General features: G+C 30.3%; 1 protein-coding gene across 1 annotated transcript in view; it reads right to left on the minus strand.

Moving 5' to 3' along the window:
* LOC113366070 (nesprin-1-like) overlaps positions 1-20149 on the minus strand; it is a 21121-nt gene extending 972 nt beyond the window's left edge. Inside the window, exons 1-8 of the mRNA XM_026607622.1 lie at positions 18587-20149; positions 6256-6317; positions 5002-5097; positions 4367-4543; positions 3263-3379; positions 2320-2486; positions 1729-2005; positions 17-1605 (exon numbers count right to left, since the gene is read on the minus strand). Coding sequence (XP_026463407.1) covers positions 17-1605; positions 1729-2005; positions 2320-2486; positions 3263-3379; positions 4367-4543; positions 5002-5097; positions 6256-6317; positions 18587-19910 — 3809 coding nt within the window. The 5' untranslated portion in view covers positions 19911-20149. The remainder of the gene's footprint in view (positions 1-16; positions 1606-1728; positions 2006-2319; positions 2487-3262; positions 3380-4366; positions 4544-5001; positions 5098-6255; positions 6318-18586) is intronic.
* Positions 20150-26169: the final 6020 nt, after the last annotated feature.

Below are 26169 nucleotides of genomic sequence, written 5' to 3' on the forward strand. Positions count from 1 at the left end.
AATGAAACTCAACAACTTTTCTGCTTCATCCAACCATTGATGAATTTCTTTTTGTCCAGCTTCCAAAGATTCTTGCTGAACTAATAACTGATGGAATAAATTTAGTTTCATTGGTATCAAAGCTCGTACTCTTACTAAAGCTTCCTTTTCTCTTTTCAAAGTATTCATCATTTTGTCAACTTCGTCCCTTGATAAATCTTGAATTAATGATTGGAAGGCTTTACTAATATTCTTAAATAGATCTTCAATTTCATCAATTTCATTTTGTATTTGTTGAATTTGTGCCCCATAAGCTTTAATTTTTTCTGTGGTGCTTAGTTGGTGGGACTCTAAAACATTTTCAGCGTTTCTTAGCCAAGCACTTAATCGTTCAACTCCAAATCTGTAATCCTTGCGGTTACGTAATATATCTCCAGCATGCATATATTGTTGAACATCTTTGAATAGTTGATCCCACCTTGAAGTCATTCTACCAAATCGATCGTGCAGTTCCTGAGAAACGTTATCTTCGCATGTGGCTACTAAAAAGCTTACAGTGTCACTCAGAAGTTGGTATTTCTCTTTCCAGACACTTATATCTTGGAAAAATTCCATTCTTTCATCATCAGAAAGACGCGTGTGTGCTTCAGCTTTGTCCAGCCAATCTTCAAATTCCTTGGCTAATTGCGTCCAACGTTTCCAGTAAGAAACAACTTCTTCCAACATGCTTTGGACGCATCTCAGTTCCATAGAAACTCCTTTCCATCTTTCCGCCGTATCGCGCATAAAACGATCAACGTCCGCGCACTCCTTTTTATCAATCATGCCGTCTCTCTTGTACTCTTCTACGACCTGTTGCATATCCTGATAAGCTTTTGAAAATTCTTGAAAGATTTTATTTCTAGATACAAAATTACGATACTGTTCCAACAGTTGTTGAACTTTTTCTTCTCTGCCGTATTTTACCGTCCAGGCTTTAAGTTTCATTTCAGTCAAATGCAAAAAGGCAATAAGGCAACATTTGTGTTCTAAGAATTTCAATCGTATACGTCGTTGTACAGCTTTTGGTTCAACATCCCGTAGTCGCATTTCCATATTACGGAGTTGAGACGGTGGTAAATTATCTGCTTCGCAAAGTTTTGCTTTTTCAAATTTATCTATCACAATTGGCAAATCAGCGAAGAATTGTTTATGTTCTTCTAGTTTTCTGCTTATTATGGTAGCTGTTTCCTCATTCATGATAGTGGGAACATCATCGTGATAAATCAACTGCTCAGCTTTTGCAAGCCATTCACCGACTTTGGCAAGTCCTCCTGGAATGCGAGAATCTAATTGCCATAGCCACTGGCGCAGTTGGTACTGAAGAAGTTTCCATAATCTATCTATTTCCTTCCATGATGATTCGCTTATAGCAGCGAAACCATGGGAATCGATTAGTGCTTTCAATTTCTTGTACAGCGCTTCGCGTCCATCTACTTGTGCTTTATAAGCCTCATATTCTGAATATTTTTGAGGTAAAGTATTTGTTTTTATCATTGTTCCTAGATGATTGGTTTTTTCGAGCAACCACTCAGATAAATCTCTATAATCCTTTTGGATTATAGAAGTAGCGTCCAGACCGGAACTCTGAAAAATAAACAATCAAATTCAGAAAAATTTATCAATGATCAGTTGCAAACGCAACTCAAAAATTAAAAAAAAATGTTTTATGCAATATTGAAAAATAAATAATATAATACATAAAACTACCTTCGGTTCAGGATACTTGTGCAGGAACTGTGCAACATATGTCATAATAGACTTCTCATCTGGTTTATCTACATCCACATCCTCGGCATCCAGCAATCTCGCAATACCTAGCTGATTTTCAGCAACGTCAAAAGCAGTTTCTAAACGTTGTCTATTAGAAGCAGCTCTCATTTGCTCTAAATTGACAAGATTCGCTTTGATGGCATCGATGATTGCCAAAAAGGCAACACCGTCACGCCAACTTGGTCCAAAGTCGCGTACTTCGATTCCAGAATCCCTATAAAATTGAAACAATAAATTAGATTTGAAAAATATTAGGATCAGTACTATACATTCATGAATAGACTATCTATTTATAACTTCAAATAATGCACGATTGAAAATGTCCACTAGAGCAAATTAGTGTCTTTTTTAAATAATACGTATGTAATCGGTTATTATCATAATAATTTTTAAACATAGTCACTACATTTCACCAACTTTTCTAAACACTGATATATTGCACTAACACCATTATGTAATTTCACGTTTGTCTTTTATCCAGATGAAGTTATATAAGGTATCTATAAATTTATTTATTTATAATCTTACTTTGGCAATGCATTAGTGACCCACTGCAACAAGGTCTTCCTGGCTCCTTGCTTCCATTTTTCTTTTTTCGCATCCGAAGAACTGGCCGTGCCCATGCTCTCCAAAGAACTAGCCGAGCCTCCGAAATGATGGCCCAGATATTCCAAGGCACGAGTGTTCTCCTCGATCTGTTGCAAATACAACGAAGTTATATATCAGCAAATTAATCAAGTTCGAGTAGAAGTAACCACTTGGAAAGTTCTATATATATACAAACACATAAATACAAACACATGGTAAAAGATTGATGTTCGACGCAAGTGAATGGCGAAAACTAACTAAGATGAGACAGAACAATTGACTTAATTTGGTAAAATTTTATTTGAATAACAAATTATATTCAGTACAATTATATATATTGATCGATATGATTTAAGCAACGTTATTCCAGAATTAATTATTAGAAGACTTATTGATGTTTGGAATGTAATGATGAGATTCTTTTCGCCAAACAAGAAAATTCTTCATGAATTCAATGATATTGTAAAATGCTAACATATATTATAATCACACTACCTAACCAAACAAAATATTCTGTCTTGTGAATATTCATCCCTTTTTCCAAATGTGCTAAAATTATATGTATACACATAATTATAAAATCACTTTGCATCTATAACTGAATGAACGAAAAAATGAAAATGATTTGCAAAATAACGATATCGTATTTGCACATGACGTTTAAAAAATACGAAAGCAAAAGTGTTTCATTATGAAGCCTTATTTGCACATAAAATGATCTATAAATGATTTTTGAATATATGAAAACGGTTGAAGTAAAATCTCCGTCGTCTCCAATTCTACCACCAACTATAGACAATTTACACAGCGACTATCAGACGACATACACTGCACCTGATGACCTTTTATTTACAAAACGAAGAATTTAATAAACAAGAACTACCGTATTTTTCGATTCCTCTAAAACATTCTCAGTGTGTGCTTCTGTTATATCCCAATAATCTCCGATTGATTTAACCTGCCAATTATTTATCCCATTTTGAGCAACAATGTCAGACCTCTTTCGAGAAAGTAATTAAAATTTATTTACATTTGTACAAATAAGCTTTTTACAGCTATACGGATTAATGTAGAAATAATTGTTGAACAAATTAAAGTTGCATGCAAAAGTAATCAATTCAAACACTGCACTATACAATTACAGACCAAAAATACAGTTTTTTCTCAAAATTTCTCCATGTCTAATGATTCAATAAAAAAATAATACTATTGTTAAAATTACTGTGCATAGTGCAGTTCTTGAACATGACTTTAAATTGCAATATTAATACATACAAGTATCTATAATACTAACCTTTTCATCAAAATATGAAAAATCCTTATTGCGAAGCTTGTTTGAAAAAAGTTAAATATAGTACAGATAAATACTGTGCAATTTTACGTACATAATTAAGCTTTTAACACACTATCATTTTGCATATAAGATAAATGAAATATAAATCACTGATTTTATCGATTTATATGCCAAATGATAAAAATATACATCTACTGTGTGATGTAGAGAAACCAAAGACAATCAAAGACAAGCTTCTTACAGAATAATATAAAATTTGCACAATGATAAAAGAAATAGAAATTTTGGTCTAGAGTGAGTATTGAAGATTTTTTTATCATGTTTCATATATTTTACAGTCAGCCAAAGACAATTATTACTTATATAGCATTAAGATATGGAGTAAATCTAATGTAACATTATTCAAGTGGCTATAAATCAATTTTAATTTAATACTATTTATCCTTGATTGTAATAATGCCTCTGGAGGTTTATGACTAACACCTTTAATTGATCAGATTATATATTATTAGGCATTGCATAATTTTGCTATCAAAGAAAGATTAAATCGCGCTTGTGAAATCATTATTTTTGTCAATTTGATCAACGCAATTTAGCTAATTTTAAAGTAATTTATAGGAAATCACGAATTATAGTTTCTAGATTTAAGTATTGAGTCATATATTTACAAAACATGTTACAAATAAATTTTACCTGGAAATACAAAATGATTGTCCATATCAGCCCGAGCACAACTGGTGGTCTCCCGTCCACCAGATCGGCTGCATTGATGTTGACCAGCTTGATGCGCCGTGAGGCCAAAAATTGAAGGGCAGTATTGGCATTGCTCAAAAAGTGCGGTCTCCTCAAAACCCTGCTCCTCTCCACGGGCTGGAAAAAAATTAAATTAAAATCTTAAAAAAGCTTAATTATAACCTCAAAAAATCATAGCCTCTTATTTAAATAAACTAAAATCCTATGAGCGATTTCTCCAAACATACTGGTAAATAACCTTACTTTTCCCATTTTAATCTTTGCCATTTTTATATTTCTTTATATAAGGAATATAAAATAGAAAAGCAACTTAATTTTTGTCACTTTTAAATTTTTAAATGTAGAAGTCAATGTTGTGTTCTAATTTACAAAATTAATATTTGTTACACTCATACTACAAAATTCTATTAAATAAATTATTATGAAGCAAGTCAAATCAGTTAAGTTTAATTTCGCTTGCAATTTTCTCTCTTGTCCCAGATTACAAATATAACTCAGTTATTCTTACAAAATCAAATAGCTGTGAATATTACAAATTAAATTATACAAAAAATAATTTCATTTCCAACTCTTACCAGTTTTTCTCCGGAAAGCACTTCAAGAAGAGCAAGAAGTTTTGTGCCATCTTTTAAATCGTTGATCAAATCGTCTACCCGAAGCGGTGGAACTCGCTATAAATATCAAAAAAAGTTATAAACATACGTACTAATATGTATATAATAATATAGTAATATAATATAATAATGAATAATGCCAGATTGTTATGATATTCCATTCAATGCAACATAAGTGAAGTCAAAAAACTTGTTTCAAATAACTGCTTCGTAAATCAATCATTGAAGAAAATGTATTTTACCTCGACATTTGTATAGAACCAGCAATAAATTAAAACAGTAAGCCATAATGCATTTGTAGGAAGATGCAAATTCTCTTAATAATTTTCATGCAAATTACTCCACCAAAAACTTGAGTGACTTAAGTTTTCTTAAAAACAATCATCACAAAAAATATATTTTTCACGTTTGTTCTAAGCTAGCAACAATTAAAAGTATGTATGCTTAAACGAAAATGCAATATTTCTAGATAATATTCAAAAAAAGTTAGTCAGAATGAAGATAAGGATCCCAAAAAATGCCAAATTTTGATAACACAAAAAATTGTTTTTATCCAACTTGTAAAATAATTTTACTTTATTCTTGACCATAAAATTGCTCGAGTAAAAATGAAGTTCTGTTTTACTAAGCCTAACATCTTTTATTATAAGTTAAAAAAAACAATATTTGATACATTAAACATGGCTATCTATGGCGTGCACATGCTTTGCACATTAATCCTGAAATATATTATTTAGTTCTGTACTAAAATGAAAATCTGCAAATGTATAAGATACCATTCTACCATTCATAAATAATAAAGTCCATAAAACACAAGAAATGCACAATAATATAAAGAAGAAATAAATCATATTAACTTATTCCAACAAAGTTGCAAGCAGAATGTAATTCAAGAAAGATAATTCTACGAGGTAGAAAAGTTTTGAGCTTTCAACATGTTAATTTCTTCAGGGTAGGAATGTATTTGAACACATAAATTTCAATATATTAATATTAATCATTATAAAATATAAAAATAAAACTATTATTAAATTATTACTTTACTGAAAATATCCAATAAGTTCGTTGGATAAAAATCGAAAGTCACGTAATGCCATCAGACGCGACGTTCTGAAAAAAATATGCACGGGCCAAAGACAGAAAAAATCGACAAAAAAAATTCTCCAATGTGCAAATTGAATGAGAGAAATATTTTTGGAATAAGAACTTGTTTACCTTGGACAGATACGAATTAATCCAATTCACGAAGGTCTTCTTCTGCACGCGCTCTTGCTCATCTGTAACAGAAAATAAACATTTATAAAAACTTGTATACTTAACTAAAAGACAAGAATAATTTGTAAAGTTTAATGATAAGTTTAAACGAATAATGTGAGATAATTGGCAGTATAAAAAAACTACCTTAAATTTCACAGAATAAAATTCACATAAAAACATGGATGAATTTAAAATATGGGTAAACTGCAAAACGTTTTCAATTTGTTTGGCGAATAAATGCAAAATTTCACATAACAACAATTTAATACTATAATGATTCATATATGCACTATTAAAAGAATTTACGAATTAAAATAATAATGTATGTAAACAGAAAAGTACAATAAGAAATATGTATTAAACAAAATTCTTTACATATAATAATAATACAATACTTCCATGCTTACTTTTGCTTTAGGAACGACTTGCTAATTAAATTACAAATATTCAAACTGCGGAAGTTTGAAGCAAATAATGAACAAGATTCCAAAAATAGTCATACAGTCAAACTTTTAGATTTGTTTTAAATTAAAACCGCAAATTATTATGCAATACTGCTAGAGAAAAAATAGAAATAAAATATTGGACGAAAGTGGATAATTATGAAAATTCATAAAGGTTTGGAATAAGAGTCAATATTTCAAAATTCTATCAAAATTTAAAAAGTTGTTAATCTCAATTCTTATTGATTGATGACAATAGGGTAATGCATGCAATTTGCCTTAGGGCAAAATGTAACTAACATCTAGTTTAGTATATTCAGAAATTTTGGCAGCGACAATTAATTATTCAAAATGATATTATAATCATAAATTTACAAGTCGCAAACGGTCATAAACTAATTATATTATCCTTTCCACTCGGATGCCGCCGCTCCAGCGGCAAAATGCATATAAATCTCGCAATTCGCGAGTGGATAGGGTTACTAGTTACTTGCATCAGTAATTTTATTTACGAATAATATTGTTTGGTATATTTTAGGATGATGTAAATGCTGTCGATAAAGTTACATCTTTATTTGATCTATAAGGCTAAACTAGTTTATCGCCAATACGTCACCCAAATTTTATTGCCCATTTTATATTTGCTTACTTTGGTCTGGAGTTATCGATAACTCCAGATTTGCATGTAAATTATATCCCAACCAAATCTAGATATACCACATGTCAACGTCCTAATCGAAGCTACTTAATCTTTTTTTGGATACGCTTAATAAAAATCCCGATTTGACAAAACCACGCATTCAGGTCTTTGCGTTTTTTTTCCTTTACAAATTATTTACTTTATGCTCTCATTTACGACATGTATCGTATTATTCATGTCGAACACGCGATATTTAGATAGTTTTAGTACCCATTTGTCATCATTTCTATCGTCTTCATCCTTTGCCAAGAGGGTGAACAATCTTTGTGCAGTTTCTTGATGCAGGCGGAGACATCTAGGTCAACAGGAAGCGCGTGTACTTTGCTCAAGACTTGTACCATAACGTACCAGAAAATGGAAACTTCGGGAAAAACTTTCGGATGAGATAACTGACATGTACTCCAGGAAAAATTATAGTATGCAGGGGTATAATGGAATTTTGTTCTTTTGTTTTTAGAATTCTAAAGTACTTCCGAAGATCATGATAAGTAAAAACAACAATTATGGATAAATAAAATTGCAAAGTGAGCACTTCTAAGATTTTAGACATCAATATAAATATATTTTCATATTCATATACAAAAATACATCTCTTTTTTATTATTTATTTGTTGTATACACGTACATTGTCAATAATGTTATAAAATTGGCTTTTGCCTTACTATCTCTCTCCTATAGTTCTTGCCTAGGCTTTTCTCATTGTTTGCAACCCGTAATGGCGTGCTAGCATCCGCCCTAGTCGCTCCACCTAAGCAATAGCAATTAGGATCGATATTGATCCCAATTCTACTCAGGTGAAACGGAGTGTATGTATGGTTAAATCTTAGTCTGCATATCTCTTTGAAGATATGCAGATTTGAAGATATTTATTTATTTATTTATTTATTAAATTTCCCAACTTCTACTGAACCGATTCCCTTAAAATTTTTACAGGGTCTTTTTTATAGACTTTTCTTCAACATGAATTACGGTCATCCCCAAATTTTGATTTTTACTATTTTTTAAAAAAAATCGAGAATATCAAAAAATGTACTTAAAATCAATTTAACTTGTCCGCATATAGTTCATACAATGGCGATATTATTCTAGATTAATAATATATTTTTTTCTCTCTTCAGATCATTTAGAGGGCTTAAATCAAAGGTATGGTCAAGTGTCAATTTTTTTAGGCTCTCCACTTCATCATCTTCTAAAAACTTTATAACTATTCTTAATTCTTATTTTCCTTACATAATCTCAAAACATTTATTAATACTGTAAAAAATATAGTAAAATTATTGTTTGCTTTTTTATAGCCTTCTAAAATCACATAAAATTCATGCCTGTAACCAAGAATGCATTCTTAAGTAAAATGTTTTTTTATGAAGTGCCTGCCTCCAAACTGATCGATTTGCAAATTTATGAGCTGAATATAATTTTGAATAATTAATGCTAAATTCAATGATAAGTATGAAATTGAATTTAAAACCCAAAATGCTACAGCAAATTGCATTGTTCTTATTTTTTCAAGGTTCCAACGTGTACAAAATTAAAAGTTCTTCGACCCATTTACGCGATTCGATTATCATAAATTTTAAAGTGACATTGTGCTACACAACCAACTTGCGTCAAGATACAAAAGAATCGCGATGTACTCGCAATGATAATAACCATATATAAAACACATTGTGGGTGTGGATATTATAAATGTTGTTATATAAGAGATATCTTGTGATATTGTTCCAGGAATTCCATTTTTACAAAACCGGAATTATTGCCTGATATAAAATTTAACGATCGCAAACAGACGACGAGAAAAACTGGAATGGATTTTTACAGCTTCACGCTAATCTGCGCAACCAAAAATTATAGCCCAACGGGGAAAAAATCTTAATTCTTTTTAAATTGGATTTTAACAATAATTGAGCAACACTGCTAAAAGTAATGATCTTCACTAGATTTTTCTACGAATGATTCATTCATTCTCGTTCATCATCCTGTCATTTCTTATCCAAACGAGTCCTTAATGGAAAACATAACCAGGAATACAAATGTTTCTTATTAAGTTCGGCCCACTTGCATTTAGAATCATAATTTATCATACATGATGATAATAGGTAATGATTTTATGATTGATTCTGTTATGAATGGAAGATGTTTAAATCTTGACAATGTGAACTAGCCAACGCAATTTATTAATCTTTGTGAAACTAATATTTTTGCACAATTTAATATTTTGCTTATAAAAATTATAATGTCATCATTTTCTTGCATTACCCTTGCAAACGTTTAATCCTAAACCATTATGTAAATATTCATATTTCTATTTATGTATCCGTAATTGTAGTCAATTATCTTCAAGTTATTGTATAGCAATCAAATATTTACACAAAAATTAACAAAAATGTCAAATGTGCTGTCAAAAAATTTCCAAATGTTAAAAGCCACTAATTACGTTTGCAAATTTAAAATTTTCGTTTTCAATAGCGATGACACACTATGATACTAATCAAAATCCAAGGTCGAAAAATATTTAAATAAAATAATATCTCTAACTGCACTTATCTATATTGCATAATAATCGTCCCACTTAAAACTCGGCGTTTATTCCTTGATGTTGAATATTATCTGTATATTGATCCACTTTTGGATGCTGTTAACAAATTGCTAGGTTATCGAATTGTAACAAAAAAGTGACATAAAAATAATTATCAGACATCATGGGTGTTAATATTTATATACTGCATAAAACTACCGTGAAAATGCCAATTTACTCAAATAATACATTGAGCAACTATTTTTAAGTCAAAATATTATTTTAACAATTGTGCCTTTGATTTTAATTATTATTTTTTCTTTCATATGTTAAATAGGGTTCCAATACAGCTCACACAAAATAACAATATTGATATACATGTAATTTTGATTTCATTATAAATATCATGAAATTATTCCTTTTAAATAAATTAAAAACCATGCGTGTAAAAGCAATTTAATAATGCAATATAAAATATTTTAAGTTTAATTCCAATTGCCTTGATAAATTGTTAAATATTAATTAATTAGTTATGTTTTAGATTTTAATAATTATTTCTATCATATGTAGTAAGTAAGATTCATAAAATTGTTCAGAAAAACTAAGTATTTAAATCAATTACAATTTAATATAAATTTCATAAGATTTTTGTCTTTCAAATCGAATAAAAATCGCATGTTTAAAGGTTATCAAATTGAAGCAGTTACTACGAGCATAATGTTTAGTCAGATATAATTTTAGGGATGATGTCATTTACACTAGAATTCGTAACAAGCAATGAAGCTATGATAAGAATTTATAAAATACAAAATACGATAAGAATTTTACAAAAAAATAATAGTTTTAAGATATGACAAAAATCTAAAAAATATTTGGATTCCATTTTAAACATTCTCTATAAAAATATTTGTAGAATTTTCTGTCGAGTAAGAGAGAGCAATAATTGAGAAATGTGTATGAAATTCTTCATAAGGGGGCATCCATTAATCACACGAGCGAGTTTTTAAGGATTTTTGGCCCCCCCACCCCCCTTGGTGATATTTGGTGATATTCAAAATTACCCCCCTCCCCCACCGAACATCACGTATATTTTTATTTACGTGAAAAAACTGTATTTTTTTAATTTTTTTTAAATGTTTGAACTTTTTTTAAAAAAATAGTTAAAAAATAAATAAAAACGTGATATCTTACTATACCTTCCCTCTCCCACGTGATATTTCGTGATTTTTTGTCAAACCCCCCCTCCCTCTAAAAACCTCTCGTGATTAATGGACGCCCCCTAACGTTCAGGAATATAGTAATAAAATCATAAATAGTGAAATATTATTGCCTGATCACCCAGGACCATTTTTCTTTTAATTTTATAGGATTTTTAAATAATTAATCAATACAGATTGTTCATCAAGCTTGTATTTATTGTTAAGGATATTTAACAGCAATTTGAAACACTTCATCGTTAGTACTGTAACAATTATTATAGAGAATGATAAAAACGTACAATATTATCGTGGGTCGAAACAATACGTTTCTATTACCCTTCGCCCTCTACCCGCATGATCTCTTAAATAATTCAATTAACAGAATGTTACAAATGCGTATCTTAAAACCAAAAACATAATATAATTACTAAAGTGGGTATATATTACACAGCAAAGAATAATGACATTAGTATTGACCTTCGACTGACTTAGATGACCTAATACACGACACTTTACCGAACGAACAGCTCGCCGGCCAGTATGTAGTGACTCGTTGAGCGAATGTGGGCAGCCGGAAAAACGATCGATGCCAGACAGAACTACGTCCACGACCAGCTGATAGGCCGGCGCCTATGCGATTTCCGAAGGAAATTTCTCCCAAGATTTATTCTAACTATTTGCCATCGTGTATTATAAAATTTTTAACGTCCCGTAGGGTAAGTTATAGTAATCGCAAAAAAATCGAAAATGAAATTTTTTATATATCTTTACGTTTCAAAGCATGTATGTGTGTGTGTGTGCGGATACAAATTTTCTTCGACGATTTCGGGAACACGGATCAACCGATTTTAATAATTTAAAAAACATTCAGAAAACAAATGAAGAGAAATGAATGAAGAAAATAAATGAAGAGAAACTGAAGAAGAAACTAGTTGGTATTGGTATTTAGCCTTAAGGCAAGTTACATGAACTTCCCGAAATGTGTAAATAATCAACTTAATCAATAAAAAATAGATTAATTTATGATTGATTATAAGTATTTCGAGTGGATTTATTACACATCATTGCAAACGAACGAATGAACACGTTAACTCGGAGTATTTTCTATAAGCAAATTTTTAAGTTTTCCTAAGACTTTAATGGTTTACTATGTTCAAGTACACTATCGTTATACCAACTAAATTATCTAATTTTATTTTTAACAAACGTCAAAAAAACTACTCATTTTCTCAAACTTTGATGAATTTTTAAATTTAAACTACATGCCGTAAGGCCGTAATAATTCAGTAAGTTCAATAAGACCATGACATATATCGCCAAAAAAAGTTCCATAAAAATCGGCGTAATTTTTTTTTTCAACAGTTAATTACAAGAAAACGGATCGGTAGATTTTCACCTAAAACTAATCAGTATCATTCCCAACTAATATCTTTCGAACAGTTAATGATTTTTTAAAATCGGTTCGGCCGATGGTCGCACAAAACTGAGAAACGATAATCCTCATCGAGATACATCAAATGCTTTTTAAATATCTGAAATCGGTTCAGGAGTTTTTGAGCAAACGTCGATGAAAGTTCTAATTTTTGCCATACTAATTTTTGACTTTTACAAAAAGACCATACTAATTTTTGCAAACTTTGACGAATTTTTGAAGCTAAGCCAGTTGTCATAGGGCCTTAATATTTTAGTATGATCTAGAAGACTATGGTATCTACCGTCAAAAAAATAATCATAAAAATCGTCGATTTTTTTTTTTTAAACTTTATTACAAGAAAAGGCCCGGCCGATCTCTACCAAAAACTAATCAGCACGATTCCCAACCAATATCTTTCGAACGGTTTTTGAATTTTCAAAATCGATTCAGAATTGCGGGCTAAAACGTAGACGAAAAAATTTTCACTTTTCTGCGATTTATAAAGAAACGGCTTGGCCGGTCATCGCACAAAACTGACAAAAAATAGTCCTTAACGAGATACATCGAGTGGCTTTTAAATTTTTTGAAATCGGTTTTCGAGAAAACGTCGATTTACGGCAAAAAATCTGTTCACATACACACACACACATACATACTTTTTCCATAATCATTAAAGCTTTGCTTAAATATAAAAGCTTTGCTTAAATATAAAATTTATTTATTTTATTTTGTTATATGTGATAGACCTGCTCAAGAAATATCTATTATTATTTATTGATCTACTGATGGATCTTAATAAATGTATTGACACTAGTTTCCTCCATTGCAATTTAGGAGAATTTAAACAGGTAAATTCATTTACCTAATCCTAAATCATAACCCTATATTTAATTACTCAATTAGTTTAAAAAGTACAGGATACCTATGTATTGTACTCTGTTTGTTTATAAAACAAGCAGATTGGAAACGCTTTCTAAAATAAATCATGTTAATAAGAGAAATGGATATCAGTAATGTAAATAATGAGAAGATTTAGATTAATTTTAATTAGACGTCACTGAATTGTTTTAAGTGCATTAGAAATTGCTTATTTATGATATAAGCAAAGATTATAAAAACATATTTATTCCATATCATTTACATTAAATTATAACAAATAGGTTTATAGCTTATAATCAATATGTATAAAAAATATTAACAAGTCTTGGCAATTGGCGCCATCAATAAAAAACACGACACACTAGTTATATGCTAATTTGAATAATTTTAATAAATAATAACATAATGATTTTTAAGCAATTTTATCATTATATCTTTGAAACAATTTATAGCCAAATGTTAGTAAAATTTCAAAACAACAATAATTCAATTTTTTTTAAACAAATTTTTCAAATATCCGACAATCGCTTATCAAAGTGATTTATCAATAATATTATTATTTATCAATTATATTATTTTATGTGTTAATTATAATTTGTATTCATTTTCTCTGCCAAACAATAAATTGTCTTTTACAACTGCTTATTGAGTTTTCGCAGAACGTTTACTTATTACAACTTAAGTAGAAAATCAATAACCGGAATAAGATTTTTATTACAAAAATAGCCTTTAAACATGATTAAAAATGATATAAGTTATTGCATAGAATCACGAACCGTCTGTGTCTACAAAATCAATCTTTTAAAACTAATCAAGATGATTGTGGCAATTACTTAGTTATTCTGGCAATGGATTCAATGGCGATTTGAACAATTATTACTATATAAAATTAATTAAATAGCAAAGTTGTTCGATCATACTGTTATGTGGCATGCCTTTGTGAGACTCATAGTTATTCAATATTAAAAAAATCAATTAAATTCATATGGAAATAAAAAACAAATAAATAACAGACATATTGTTCTAATACGTTGGAAAGTAGTAACAGTAGTAGTAAGGATTTTTTTTAAATATTTTCAGTAATATTCGATATTTTATTTTTATATTTTCCAAGGTAGCAGATGCTATTTCAGGTGACAAGTCAGAAAGTACAGCAAAACATTCACTACAAATCAATAATCAAAGCTTGAAATAAACATGTGTCTTCTACTATACACGGTTGATTGAATATATAGATCAAATCAGTACACAAAAACAGTAAAATCAATAAACCTAGACTTGAGATTTTTTGTACAAAATTAAATCATTTTTAGAGTTCTTCCACGGATGGGTGGTTATAACTATGGGATTTGAATTAGAGGTCCTAGTTTCGATATCTGCTTTAGGCAGCCTGATGTCAACGAGCAGTGACACCAGGTAACATAGATAGCAATATGTCCAAGTAAAATAGCACTTGCCCTACGAAAAATTCAACATTATTAATATTAATAATTCAATAATAAAATTCATCACATAGAAATATGACAACTGTTTGGAATGCCATCTATAAAACCGACTTGGTTATTCTTCTAAAAATCATACTTCACTCAATCAAAAATTCAATAGAGAACTTTTACCAAGATTTTTCATTCCAAATTCCAATAGAATTCAAATAGAGTGTTTTCCAATAGAGTAGAAAGTCGAACACGTGACTAATAAACGTGTCTCTTGAATTAGAACTTAGGGTTGAAAATAGGTCGAATTCAACCCCCACCGCCCTGTTTACACCGCCCTCGTGGCGGTCAGCATCGATTTCATGGCCGAGTCGGTGAATAAAACAAACGTACATATATAAAAAGAACGCAGTTCCTCGTGTTAATATCTCATAATATATATCATTCATAACATGACATCATCATATGGCCATAAAAATGAATATTATATGTTGTGTTTTCGGCGAAGACTAAATTGGTACAAATTGATAATCGCAGATGTTTGGAAGAAATTGGAATGGAAATAGATAGAAGACAAACAAGTTCTGTATGGTAAAATTTAATTATTACATTTTAACTTAGTTATTGATTTGTCGTGAATGTCTTGCAGAACTTTCCAATGCCATTTGAATTAGCATCTGGAACTAGTCAAATATAAAAGTAAAATAAATATGTCAATATATTCACTATCAATTCCATAAACAGTGTGAAAATATTAAGAACATTCGCCACCACAATTGTTATTACTTTCTCATGTGTTGGAATAAACTACTCATGTTATTTAGTTTATGCCATTTTTTATTTACAAAAGCATTTAATTAATTTACTGACAATTTCTTTGTTCTTTGTTTTTCTTATACATTTTTTTAGGATTTATATTTGTTCATTTGAATCAATCTACATTAAATATTTCACCATAAAATTTGTAATTTTCATCATCAAAGTTGAAAGTTGAATATATAAATGTTGAAATTAAATTAAGTCAAGAAACATTTCTCAGTTTTGTCAATTTAATATATGCCATAAAGTTACTATTTCATTCTATTAATAGGTATGGCCCACAAGAATATTTTTAATATGTACACAATTGCGCAAAAATCTATTCATACAAAATTCAACCTGTTTGGTTTCCCTTTCATTATTGTGACGGCATTTGCAAGTGTGTTAATAGTATGAGAGTTATTTGGATAGCCCAGGGCCATGGTAGAAAAGATTGAACATATTTTAAACATATGATCACACAAGCTTCATTTTGGTTATGTAGGAATAAATATTAGCTTGAAGCTCATAGGTACTAATAAAGAATAATTTGCTTATGTTTTAAATACAAATTTCGAAGCTTTGGGCGACGAATTTCTGACACCCATAGGCCTCGCTTTCTCCTAATTGTAGGCTTAGAACACATGAACACAAAATACCAATTGTTTTTACAATTACAATTTGAATTTAAAATTTACAATTTTCTTTTAACGTTTACATGATTTCCTAAAAGAAATATAATCACTTTTTCATTCAAATTCTTATATTTTGCTAGTATCCTTTAATATTTTCTGGGTCTATTACACTGTTTGTTTGCCCTTGGTTTAGGTCGAGTAACACGAACCACATGTATGTAATTGATATATGTAGAACTTTCACAACTTGAATGCGATATTTTTTCTATATAATACTTCTAATAACGTTTTTGTGTCTGAGCTTTTTTGTTACTCTGCATCTTTTGAATGGGATAGTTTCAAGTCGTTGTAAAAACAAATAAAGATCCGTCGAGCGTGAAGCTTATATAATGTTTCGCTCTTATTCCTTATTTAATGATATAGTATTGAAAGAATAAATTTCAAAGAATAGTAATAAATGACATTTTGTAAAAGAAAGAAGTGATTTTGGTGTGGTATATATTGTTAATTCTGAAGCGCTAATCATTTATCATAATAAATGACTAGTATTTTTTACTTGGAATTATATTTGAGATCTATTACCTGAAGTAGAAATCTGATATCTTGCTGCTTGATATCGAGCTTTGCAATATGATAATTATGACACGTTAATTGCTATGTCAGTCATATGTTTCTGACGCTATGAATTTCTACATGAGCCATGCCAGACATAATTTTATTGTCAAATAAGAAATGATGATTTGAAAGCCCTTTTCTTTCACATGCACAGAGGTGACCATAAAGAATAAAAAAGTAGCTACTAAAGTTATAAGAAAATGATGCTTGAATAACATTGAAGTAATGAAAAACTACTGGCATGGCTTCAAAATAATTCTATACTTAAACATTAAATAATTATTGCAATATAAAATTGATTAATTTGATTTAAGTTTTTAAATCATCTGTTATACATACATATACATATATATGCGTATGTGTATAAATATGTGTGTGTATATAGATGAATGTATTATATAATCGCAAAAGGGCTTTATAATGAAGGGTACCCTTCAGATAACTCAGTTTTAGCAAGGGTAAAATCTACGTCTTATAATATTAGACGTATATTCAGAATGAAAAACGACTAGCTTTATTCTAGTACTTAATATTACTTGACAATTTTCTCTTAATAATAATTGACATCATTCCTGGTTTTGTAAATTATATTACTTCATAATTAATTGATATGAAATTCGGGTTACTAAGTAATTAATTCACTTATCGATGTTACATTTTCCCTCTGTTATTATTATGATTTCGTAATTCGAATTAAACCCATATAAATAAAAAATGGTAACGCAAAAATTGCTGATATAATCAATAATATCCACGTTAGTTCTAGGAAACTAAATGCTATGAAAACAGTCAGCAGTAATAAATCTTCTAATGAGAGTGTTTGTACAACTTTATAAATTGATTAACGAGCTATTATGTCAATATGCCTTTGAAAGATTTATAAAATTCGCAAATGACAAATTTGATTATTGAAGTTCTTTAACCAATTTTTATTATTATTTGTGTAATAATAATTTTATTAATATTTGTGTAAGCTATAATAAACATTTTTATTGTAAAAGTATATCTAAGAAAATAATCATGATATAAGTAAAAAAATTATGCCAATTTTAGGTGTATGTATATATATTTTATTTGATATTTTAAAAGATCTGGATTTTGATAAATTTCTAATTTTTGTTTATGTCGGTGTGTTTATTTTTGTATTGAAAGTATCCATACAATCAATTCAAGTTTCAAACGCAATTTATTCAGGAATATGTATTTATTATCTTACAAAAATCTCGGATATTCAAAGAATTTTTCTTTTTCTTTGCAGTCTTATTATTCTTTTCGAATTTTATTTCTATCGTTCCAGAACCAATAAAACTGTTTACAAACAAAATTCCAATTAATCCATTCATAACAATATAATCTTATCAGAATAAACAATTATGACTAGGAGATTTATATATTTGGCAATAAATGCGACGTTCTTTGAATTCTTAAATATTTGCCAATAATAAAATTTAAAACAATGTAAACAAAACATTCGTTTTGATTAAGATTGCTTTTAGCAAAAGTAAACTAAATCAATGAATGCGCCGAAGCTGTTTAAATGTTATCGTAAGAGATTTCTTATCGCAGCCGATTGCCGGTGTTCAAATAAAACGTAATAAAATGTAATTTATCATTATTTTTTATTCAAAATAGTTTATATGTAAATATTACAAACATACCTCTTATTTGGGCAATATGGTTGTCATATTCCGATCGACTCCTAAATGCATCAAGCCTCGTACTCTGAAAACTAGCATTCCTATAATCATGATACCAATCCTGATCAGGACTTTCAGATCTCACAGGACTTCCTGAACGCGTCAAATTCTCTTCAGAGGGAAATCTTCCAGTTACATTGGAAGACGTCGATGATCCACCTAAACTTTTCGTAACTCTCAAAGTTTGGTACGCCGAATCCTCTCCCGAAGGACTTTTCGCACCAAGCAAAATATCCTGAACATTACGTCTAACTGTAATTTTTTCAGTGGTCACCATTCTATTGCCGCTGGCAAGATCTCCTTCCTCGACAACTCTTTCTGCAGTTTCATATGATGTGGTGCCAATTTCGTCTCCTGACGGGCTCGTCGTATATCTGCCGGTAGGAGTGTCGTACCGTTTGATGTATCTGGTAGTAACAGTTGGTGTTTGATGTTTTGGAGGTATCCCAGTTTTGGTGTCAAGACTGGTAGGTCGTTGAGGTGTATGTACAAGAGGTACATCATCCTTATAAATCGTAGTACGTGTTACTGTACCACTCTTTATGTCCGGTTTTAGACTGCTTGGTCTAGAAGCTCCTGATGGTGATCGGGATTCATAGATAACTGTTCCTTTGGGAACAACATGGGATTCTGTGTATCTTTCTACTTTTGTGGGCGTGGTACTATGTAGCTCAGGTTTTCCGGTCACGATTTCACGTTTTGTAGTAAAAGTATGAGTGGTGACAGGAATTGTCTTCTTCACGGTGATGTACCTAGTAGTAACATTAGTCACAGGACCTTCAACAGTTTGATATGTTATGTTGCTATCACTTGGTAATCCTTCGTATCTAGTTATTACTTCAGGATCTGTCACGGTTTCATATTTGACATTTTGACCATCTTGTGGAATATCAAAACCTGATCCTGTTACAGTTCTGTATGTTGTTGTAGTAACTCTAGTCGACGGTCCAACAATAGTTTCAAACCTCTGAACATCACTAGCATCTGGAACATCTTGCATGCTTATCCTGGAAGGTCCACCAGAAGTTTCGTACCTGGTGGTAACATGTCTGGTTGGACTTCCAGGACTCGTCACACTCTCAACTCTAGTACGCCTTTCTTCAACATAAGGTCCGGTTGTGGTTTCGAACCTGGTGGTCGTGGTGACACCATCATCTCCACTCGGCGAATTTGATCCCGATGATAAGATTTTCTCGAAGAAGCTGACGCGTTCCTTCAAACGTTTAGCCGAAGGGGGAGTTGTTGCGGGCCCCGGCTTTTCGCGGGTCCCTTTCGAAGGATCCATCCATAAACTTTGTCCTTTGATATCTTAATCACTTGATTAATTCACACAAAAACACACACTAGTAAACAAAATCACTCGCGTATAAAAATATAAATTCGTTCGTTAATTCGTAAACATTTTCGTTAAGGCTAGAAAACGATGATTTCATAAAACACAACTTCTCTATAGCACTATCGGTTCGATACTGATGTAATATGTACCGCGCACGCGGCTTCCAGTATTTCCATTCTTGTTTAGCACGTGCAATTATCGTGTGCGGTCTCACTCGCAGTGAACGAGGCCTTTGTCGTTTGTCCATTCATACGACGACTCCCTTGTACGGCAGCAAAATTGCACGATAAGATAAGCGGAGCTCGTTCCCAACCGCACTATTGGCTGCTACATGCACGGTACGAATTCGTGAACGAATCGGGTTAAAGGTTTCTCAGGCAAAATATTTTTGTTTTGCGTACGTTCGTCTAGGACCATGTGACAGATCTTGCTCTTGCCGGCATTACTCATAAGTACGCATAAGTACGCAATTGGGAAAGGTTCGACTATTTCGAACGTTGTTTTTGTTAGTAGGTCATTAGAATATGCCATCTCGCATTTGAGCTCATTTCATCTCAATTCTTTTTGAACATATATTTTTTTGATACTGCACTAATTTCTAAAGATACATATAGAACTTTTACGCAGCATATATTTACAACTTTTTATTAGCAGAAAAATCAGACAAGTAATAAGGTAGTAATTTACATTATTAAAACCTATGAACTACTTGAACGATTAGCATTTTTGAAAAAAATTTTACTTCGAAAAAAATAGATTTTTGAGAAACTATGAATTTGACAAAAATTTACTTTTTTTGAATAAAACTTTTTTTTTGAAAAAAAAATGTTTTCTTTGTTTTGACATCTTTTGGAAATTCTGAACTTTTTTTCAAAGCAATCGTACTGCTTTAACTCCTTAGGAACAAAATGTCAAAGCGCGTGAGCGCCGCGTCGCCGTCTAACGGATAAACACTGGTACGAAACCCATAGGAATGTAAACAAAGTTTATACATATTGTTAAAATCTCTATAAAATATCTGATAATTTGATGTGCATATGTCTAATGATCATTTTTGACTGCCAAATGGTATTTTTTTACTTTTTTTATTAGATCTCCGAAACCGCTAGACCTACCTTCATCTTGTTAATACAAGTAAAACGTTTTTTGAATTATTCAAATCGGACGCTCCGTTCTTTTAAAAACTGAGTTACCATTTTTGGCACTTTTTGCCCCATATCTTCGGAACGGTTAGACCTGCCTTTGCCAAAAACTAATAAGCACGTCTCCTTATCAATACGAATCGAATGTTTTTTGAATTATTCAAATCGCTTCATCCGTGTTCCCGAAATCGTTGACGAAAATTTGTATCCGAACACACACACATACACGCACACACACATACAGACACACACACATAAATACACACATAAATCCATTTTTTCTAAGGTATGCCAAAATATTCAGAAGGTTTTCAACCGTAAAGATATATAAAAAATTTCATTTTGGATTTTTTTGCGATTACTATAACTTACCCTACGGGTAGTTAATTAAAGAGTTGAAGCATAATTGCCTTTAATTTAATATTACAAAAAAGTATATAAAAGTAAACTATTTATTATTCTCATATATATTTTATTATTCTGCCAAAATATTCAATTAGTTTTATCAAATTACACACATCAGATTTTTATTAATTATTATGTTATCGGTTTTCGAAACTGATCACCTAAACAAAAAAGATAATTTGCGGCAAATTACTGTTATGATAAAAAATGCAATCATCAAATCATACTTGGTTCATTATACAATTATAATCAATTTGGCAAATCTTATTAGAAATTGTAATTTTCAATTTGCAGAATTTCAATTATAAGATAGATATAAATTATGATTAAGAAAACTACAACAGATTCTGTATGGTTTTGAAATGTAGTAAATAAACAACTTTGGTATGGTATTGAATGATATTTTCTCATTATTTTATAGTACCAGTTTGCACTACTAGTTTGTAAACTTGTAAGTATGAAGGTTAAAAAACATTGCATTTAATGCAATCTTTTGCATTAATCAGAATTAAGAATGAGCAATGAAATATTTAATAAAATAACTAAGTTATTCAATTTTCCAACTATACAAATATATTTTGAAAACATCTTGTGATGGTGCAATCTTGCAGGCATTTTTAATCTTAACCGCAGTTTTTTTAACAAAATTTCATAAATTAATGGACCACCAATAAAATATACCGATTAATTCAATGATAATTCAACAATTCAACATGTCGCAAGTTTAGAGAAAATGTTTTCGAATAACGCAATGCGAGGTTACAAGCAAGAAAGTATTTTGACCTTCGCACAATGGTGTCGACAGACACAAAAATTCGGACACAGTTGAAAATAATTGTTAATATGACATCAAAGGATGCAGTAATAAATAATATTTTTATATTTGCGACATACAACCCAAGGAATAAAAGCTGAAGAAAAAGACAAACTGCCAAATATTTTCAATATTAATCTTTCAGTATTCATTGCTGAAAATGCCCAAGAAATGATCAAGTACAAATGATCTATAAAACTCAAAAAATAAATTGTAATAGAATGATGTAAATTTAGATAAAGAAAAAGACATAATATTTCATTTTACGTGGTCATTTTTTGATGATGAAATCTTAACAACATCTTTTAAAAGGTAACCCATCTCTTGACTAATTTATAATTTTATTATTATAATTACTCCAATACTGATATTTATTTTTAACTTGATGCAGTTTACACAGTGGAAGAGTTTTTTTTTTTAATATCAATATTCAATACTGTTACTAAAACATAGATAATTCTGATTAAAATACAATAGAATTGTATTTGATGAAACCAATGAAAACGCCATCAATATGATGATAATAAAATATAAAATAAAAATTGAAAATGTATAAAAAATTGAATCATATTTAGATCTATAATTTGATGTTAAAACAGGTAAAGATTATGTGATTGGATAGCTAAAGCTCTTACCAGTGGTAAGTTACCTCGGAGCCACTGGAAAGCCCACCTTAACTTTCGCCCTTACATAACTTTCAACTAGATAATCCCTCCAACAAAATATTTTAAGTGACTCTGAACATATTTCTTTGATTTATCTTTACATAGATTTTTTGAATATTTGCTATTACCTTTCGTTATCTTTACTGCCTTTACTAATGTTCATTCCTAAGTAGATACAATCGACGCATCAATCTCTACTAGAAGTACGTATCATGCCCTAGGTTACATAAAAATTACAATCTCTAAACGCATTTGTTCAATTTCCTGGTTTAGTAATCGATTGCATATAATCAATTACCATTTTCTACCTCTAATAGGCAAAGAATTTCCTCTCGTTGGCTTATCATTTCTTTTAGAAGTAGCTAAACGATGATCAACACAACTTGCGGTAATGAATCAGCGTTAGTTATTGCAAAAACGTGACGGTCAGAAAACCCATTGAGTTGTGTTGTTTTATTTATTTTCATTGCAACTATATTACAAAACTCATTTATCGCCTTTTGTTTTTGAATATTTTATTTTGTTTTGTCGACAATATATAATGTCGGTGATAACACACGTTGAAATCGAACAATGGAATGCGAATGAGTTAAAGAAGGTAATTAACATGTGAAATATTACTTACAACTTTGCAAAATAATATTTGAATGTGAAATATTATAAATATAACATATTTACATCAAGTAGATCTTTAAAAATATGTACAAATAAGAAAAGTTCAAATCATAAAGGCAAATCTTTACTGATATTTATTGATATATTGATAATACATATTGATTTATCGTTATTAATAAAGTATATAATTATGTATCAAATATGAGAGTTCGATAAACGTTCCACGAATTTGTTACCAATATAACAGTTGATATAATAAATTACAAGTACTGTTTGAAAGATTTCGTATCGCATGTAATCTTTCGAGTTGCAAGAAATACTAATTAAGATAAGGCTATCAGTTGGTAAATCATTTGTTTATATAATAACTCAGATTTTGATCTGCAATCAGAACTTAAGAGTTCTATAAGCTGTTAGGCTAATTTTGACGTAATAGCAGTCGGTTCTAGAGATGGCAACCCAAACAGTTGTTCTATCTCTATTACAATTACTGTCAATATTTATTGATGCAGAATTGCCGGATCAAGGCTAATTTCATCTGGAAACATATTGCTATTTATTTCCAAGTAAAAACCGTTGTCACTACTTCTTGACACCAGAAGCCGGATCGAACCCTGATTCAGGTTCAGTAGTTATACGACTTACCTACAAGCGAGTCCTACCCACAAATAATTTTACATATTTGTATCATTTACAAAGACATTTTTTATCAAACGTCAACTTCTTTGTTTATCGGTTTGATGAATCGCTTGTTGATATAAAAAATGCGTACATATCCATTACTACTATTCTGATAATACTGACCGTAGTTACAAAACAATGCAATAAATAAATAAAATAATAAAAGGTACTAAAAGTAGTCATTTACCACCATACTACGTTATCTTATCAAAACACTTCGTTCGTTGAAATGTAGCGATTCGTTAAACAAAATATAAATCAAATCAGTGACGTGATCCCTGCGAGCGGCGCCAAATATCTATTCATATGACGTCATGAAAGTTTGCCAAAGTGCGTCCCGCACCGTCGATTACCTGGTTGAAATCCACCTATGATACAACACCTTGCGAACAGGTTGACCTTCAAACTTTAGAATTCATTACGTGATCAGAAACGCTAAATGGCGCTTACTATTCTCTAGATCAGACAAAGAGAATTTAAAATTCGAGTTTGAAAAATTTAGCGGCCAATTCTCTGATAAAATGTAAATGTTATGGTAACGCTGCTATGTTATGGGTCTATCTTCGAATGAATTGATAGTAAGAACAGTAAAAAAGCTATATATTATAACTAACTTCACGTATGTGTTATCAATGAGACAACAGAAAGTTGCACTTATGATAAAATTGTTATATGAAATTTGTGCGTTTTGTGGGTTAAGTTTTATGTGTTCTTACTACCAATTCATATGAAGATAATCGCATAACATACTTTATTGGAGAATTGGACCTTTAGGATCCACATAGCATATATTTCTTATCTGAACCGCCTTTTAACTAAATATTCATTTTGTTAAATTAAATCACAATATTATTTAATTTGTAAAATGTCATGGTTCATCACCAAATGATACTTGTTAATTTTGTCCTTGCTTGTAATATTACAAGTCGTAGGTTCAATGTAGTTTTATTCAAAATATAAGAAGTAATTAGTGAGGATAATGTATATTTTCAATAACATTTTCAACTTATTACACGCTTAGTTCAGACCCAGAATTTGTTAGAGTATGTGGACAATCAAGCAGAGCAAAGTATGAGGACAAGTTTTAGAAAAAGCTTTATAGTTTTTTTTACCCAGGTTACCTCTATATATAGTTGTTACACATTTTCTAGTCATCAAATAAAGATTAATACGAAACAAAAGCTTTATTAAATAAATATTATGTGAATGCTGTTGTGGGAACAACTTTCACTGCGGTGTTCACACACGTGCGAATTAAATATGCCTACAGGAGAGTCATTCAACCTTCTTGCTTCGCAACGAATTTGGGTCGAAGCCGTATAAAGTGTTTGTTTTAGCAATTAACACAAAATATCGTTCTAAACTCGCAAATTGTTACCGAAGATGCAGTAACAGATTATAAACTAAATCTTGGTAAAAGTTAAAAAAAACGTCCGAAATCAATGGAGATCATGAGCTTACACCCACATATGTAACTAAAGTTTGAAAATAAAATTTATTATAAAAATGTTTGATTTAATTTTATAAATATTACCTTTCTTTGAAACTGTAAATACCATATAACAATAGGATCATTATTTATATTAATTGTTAATCCAACTGTATATATTAAAGTGGTTTATTAAACATCAAGAGAAAATTACATTATATCTTGTATGGTCTATGATTACATAGAGAATAATTTGAAACGCATAGCTGTATAAAGGTTATATAAAATGCACTTGGACTAAATAGTGTGAAAATAATAGAAAACTGCACAATTAAACAGATAATCTAGTTTTTCTATTTTTGCTACCATAATTGTAGATTTCCATAAAAAATTAGACAATTATCACTGCTGCTTGATATCAAGTTGTCCGAAATGTAATTTTGAACCTGGGATAACT

This window comes from Ctenocephalides felis, unplaced genomic scaffold (assembly GCF_003426905.1).
Source record: "Ctenocephalides felis isolate EL2017-DRISC unplaced genomic scaffold, ASM342690v1 CF-g0.4_SCAFFOLD_01170, whole genome shotgun sequence".
NCBI classification, from domain to species: Eukaryota; Metazoa; Arthropoda; class Insecta; order Siphonaptera; family Pulicidae; genus Ctenocephalides; species Ctenocephalides felis.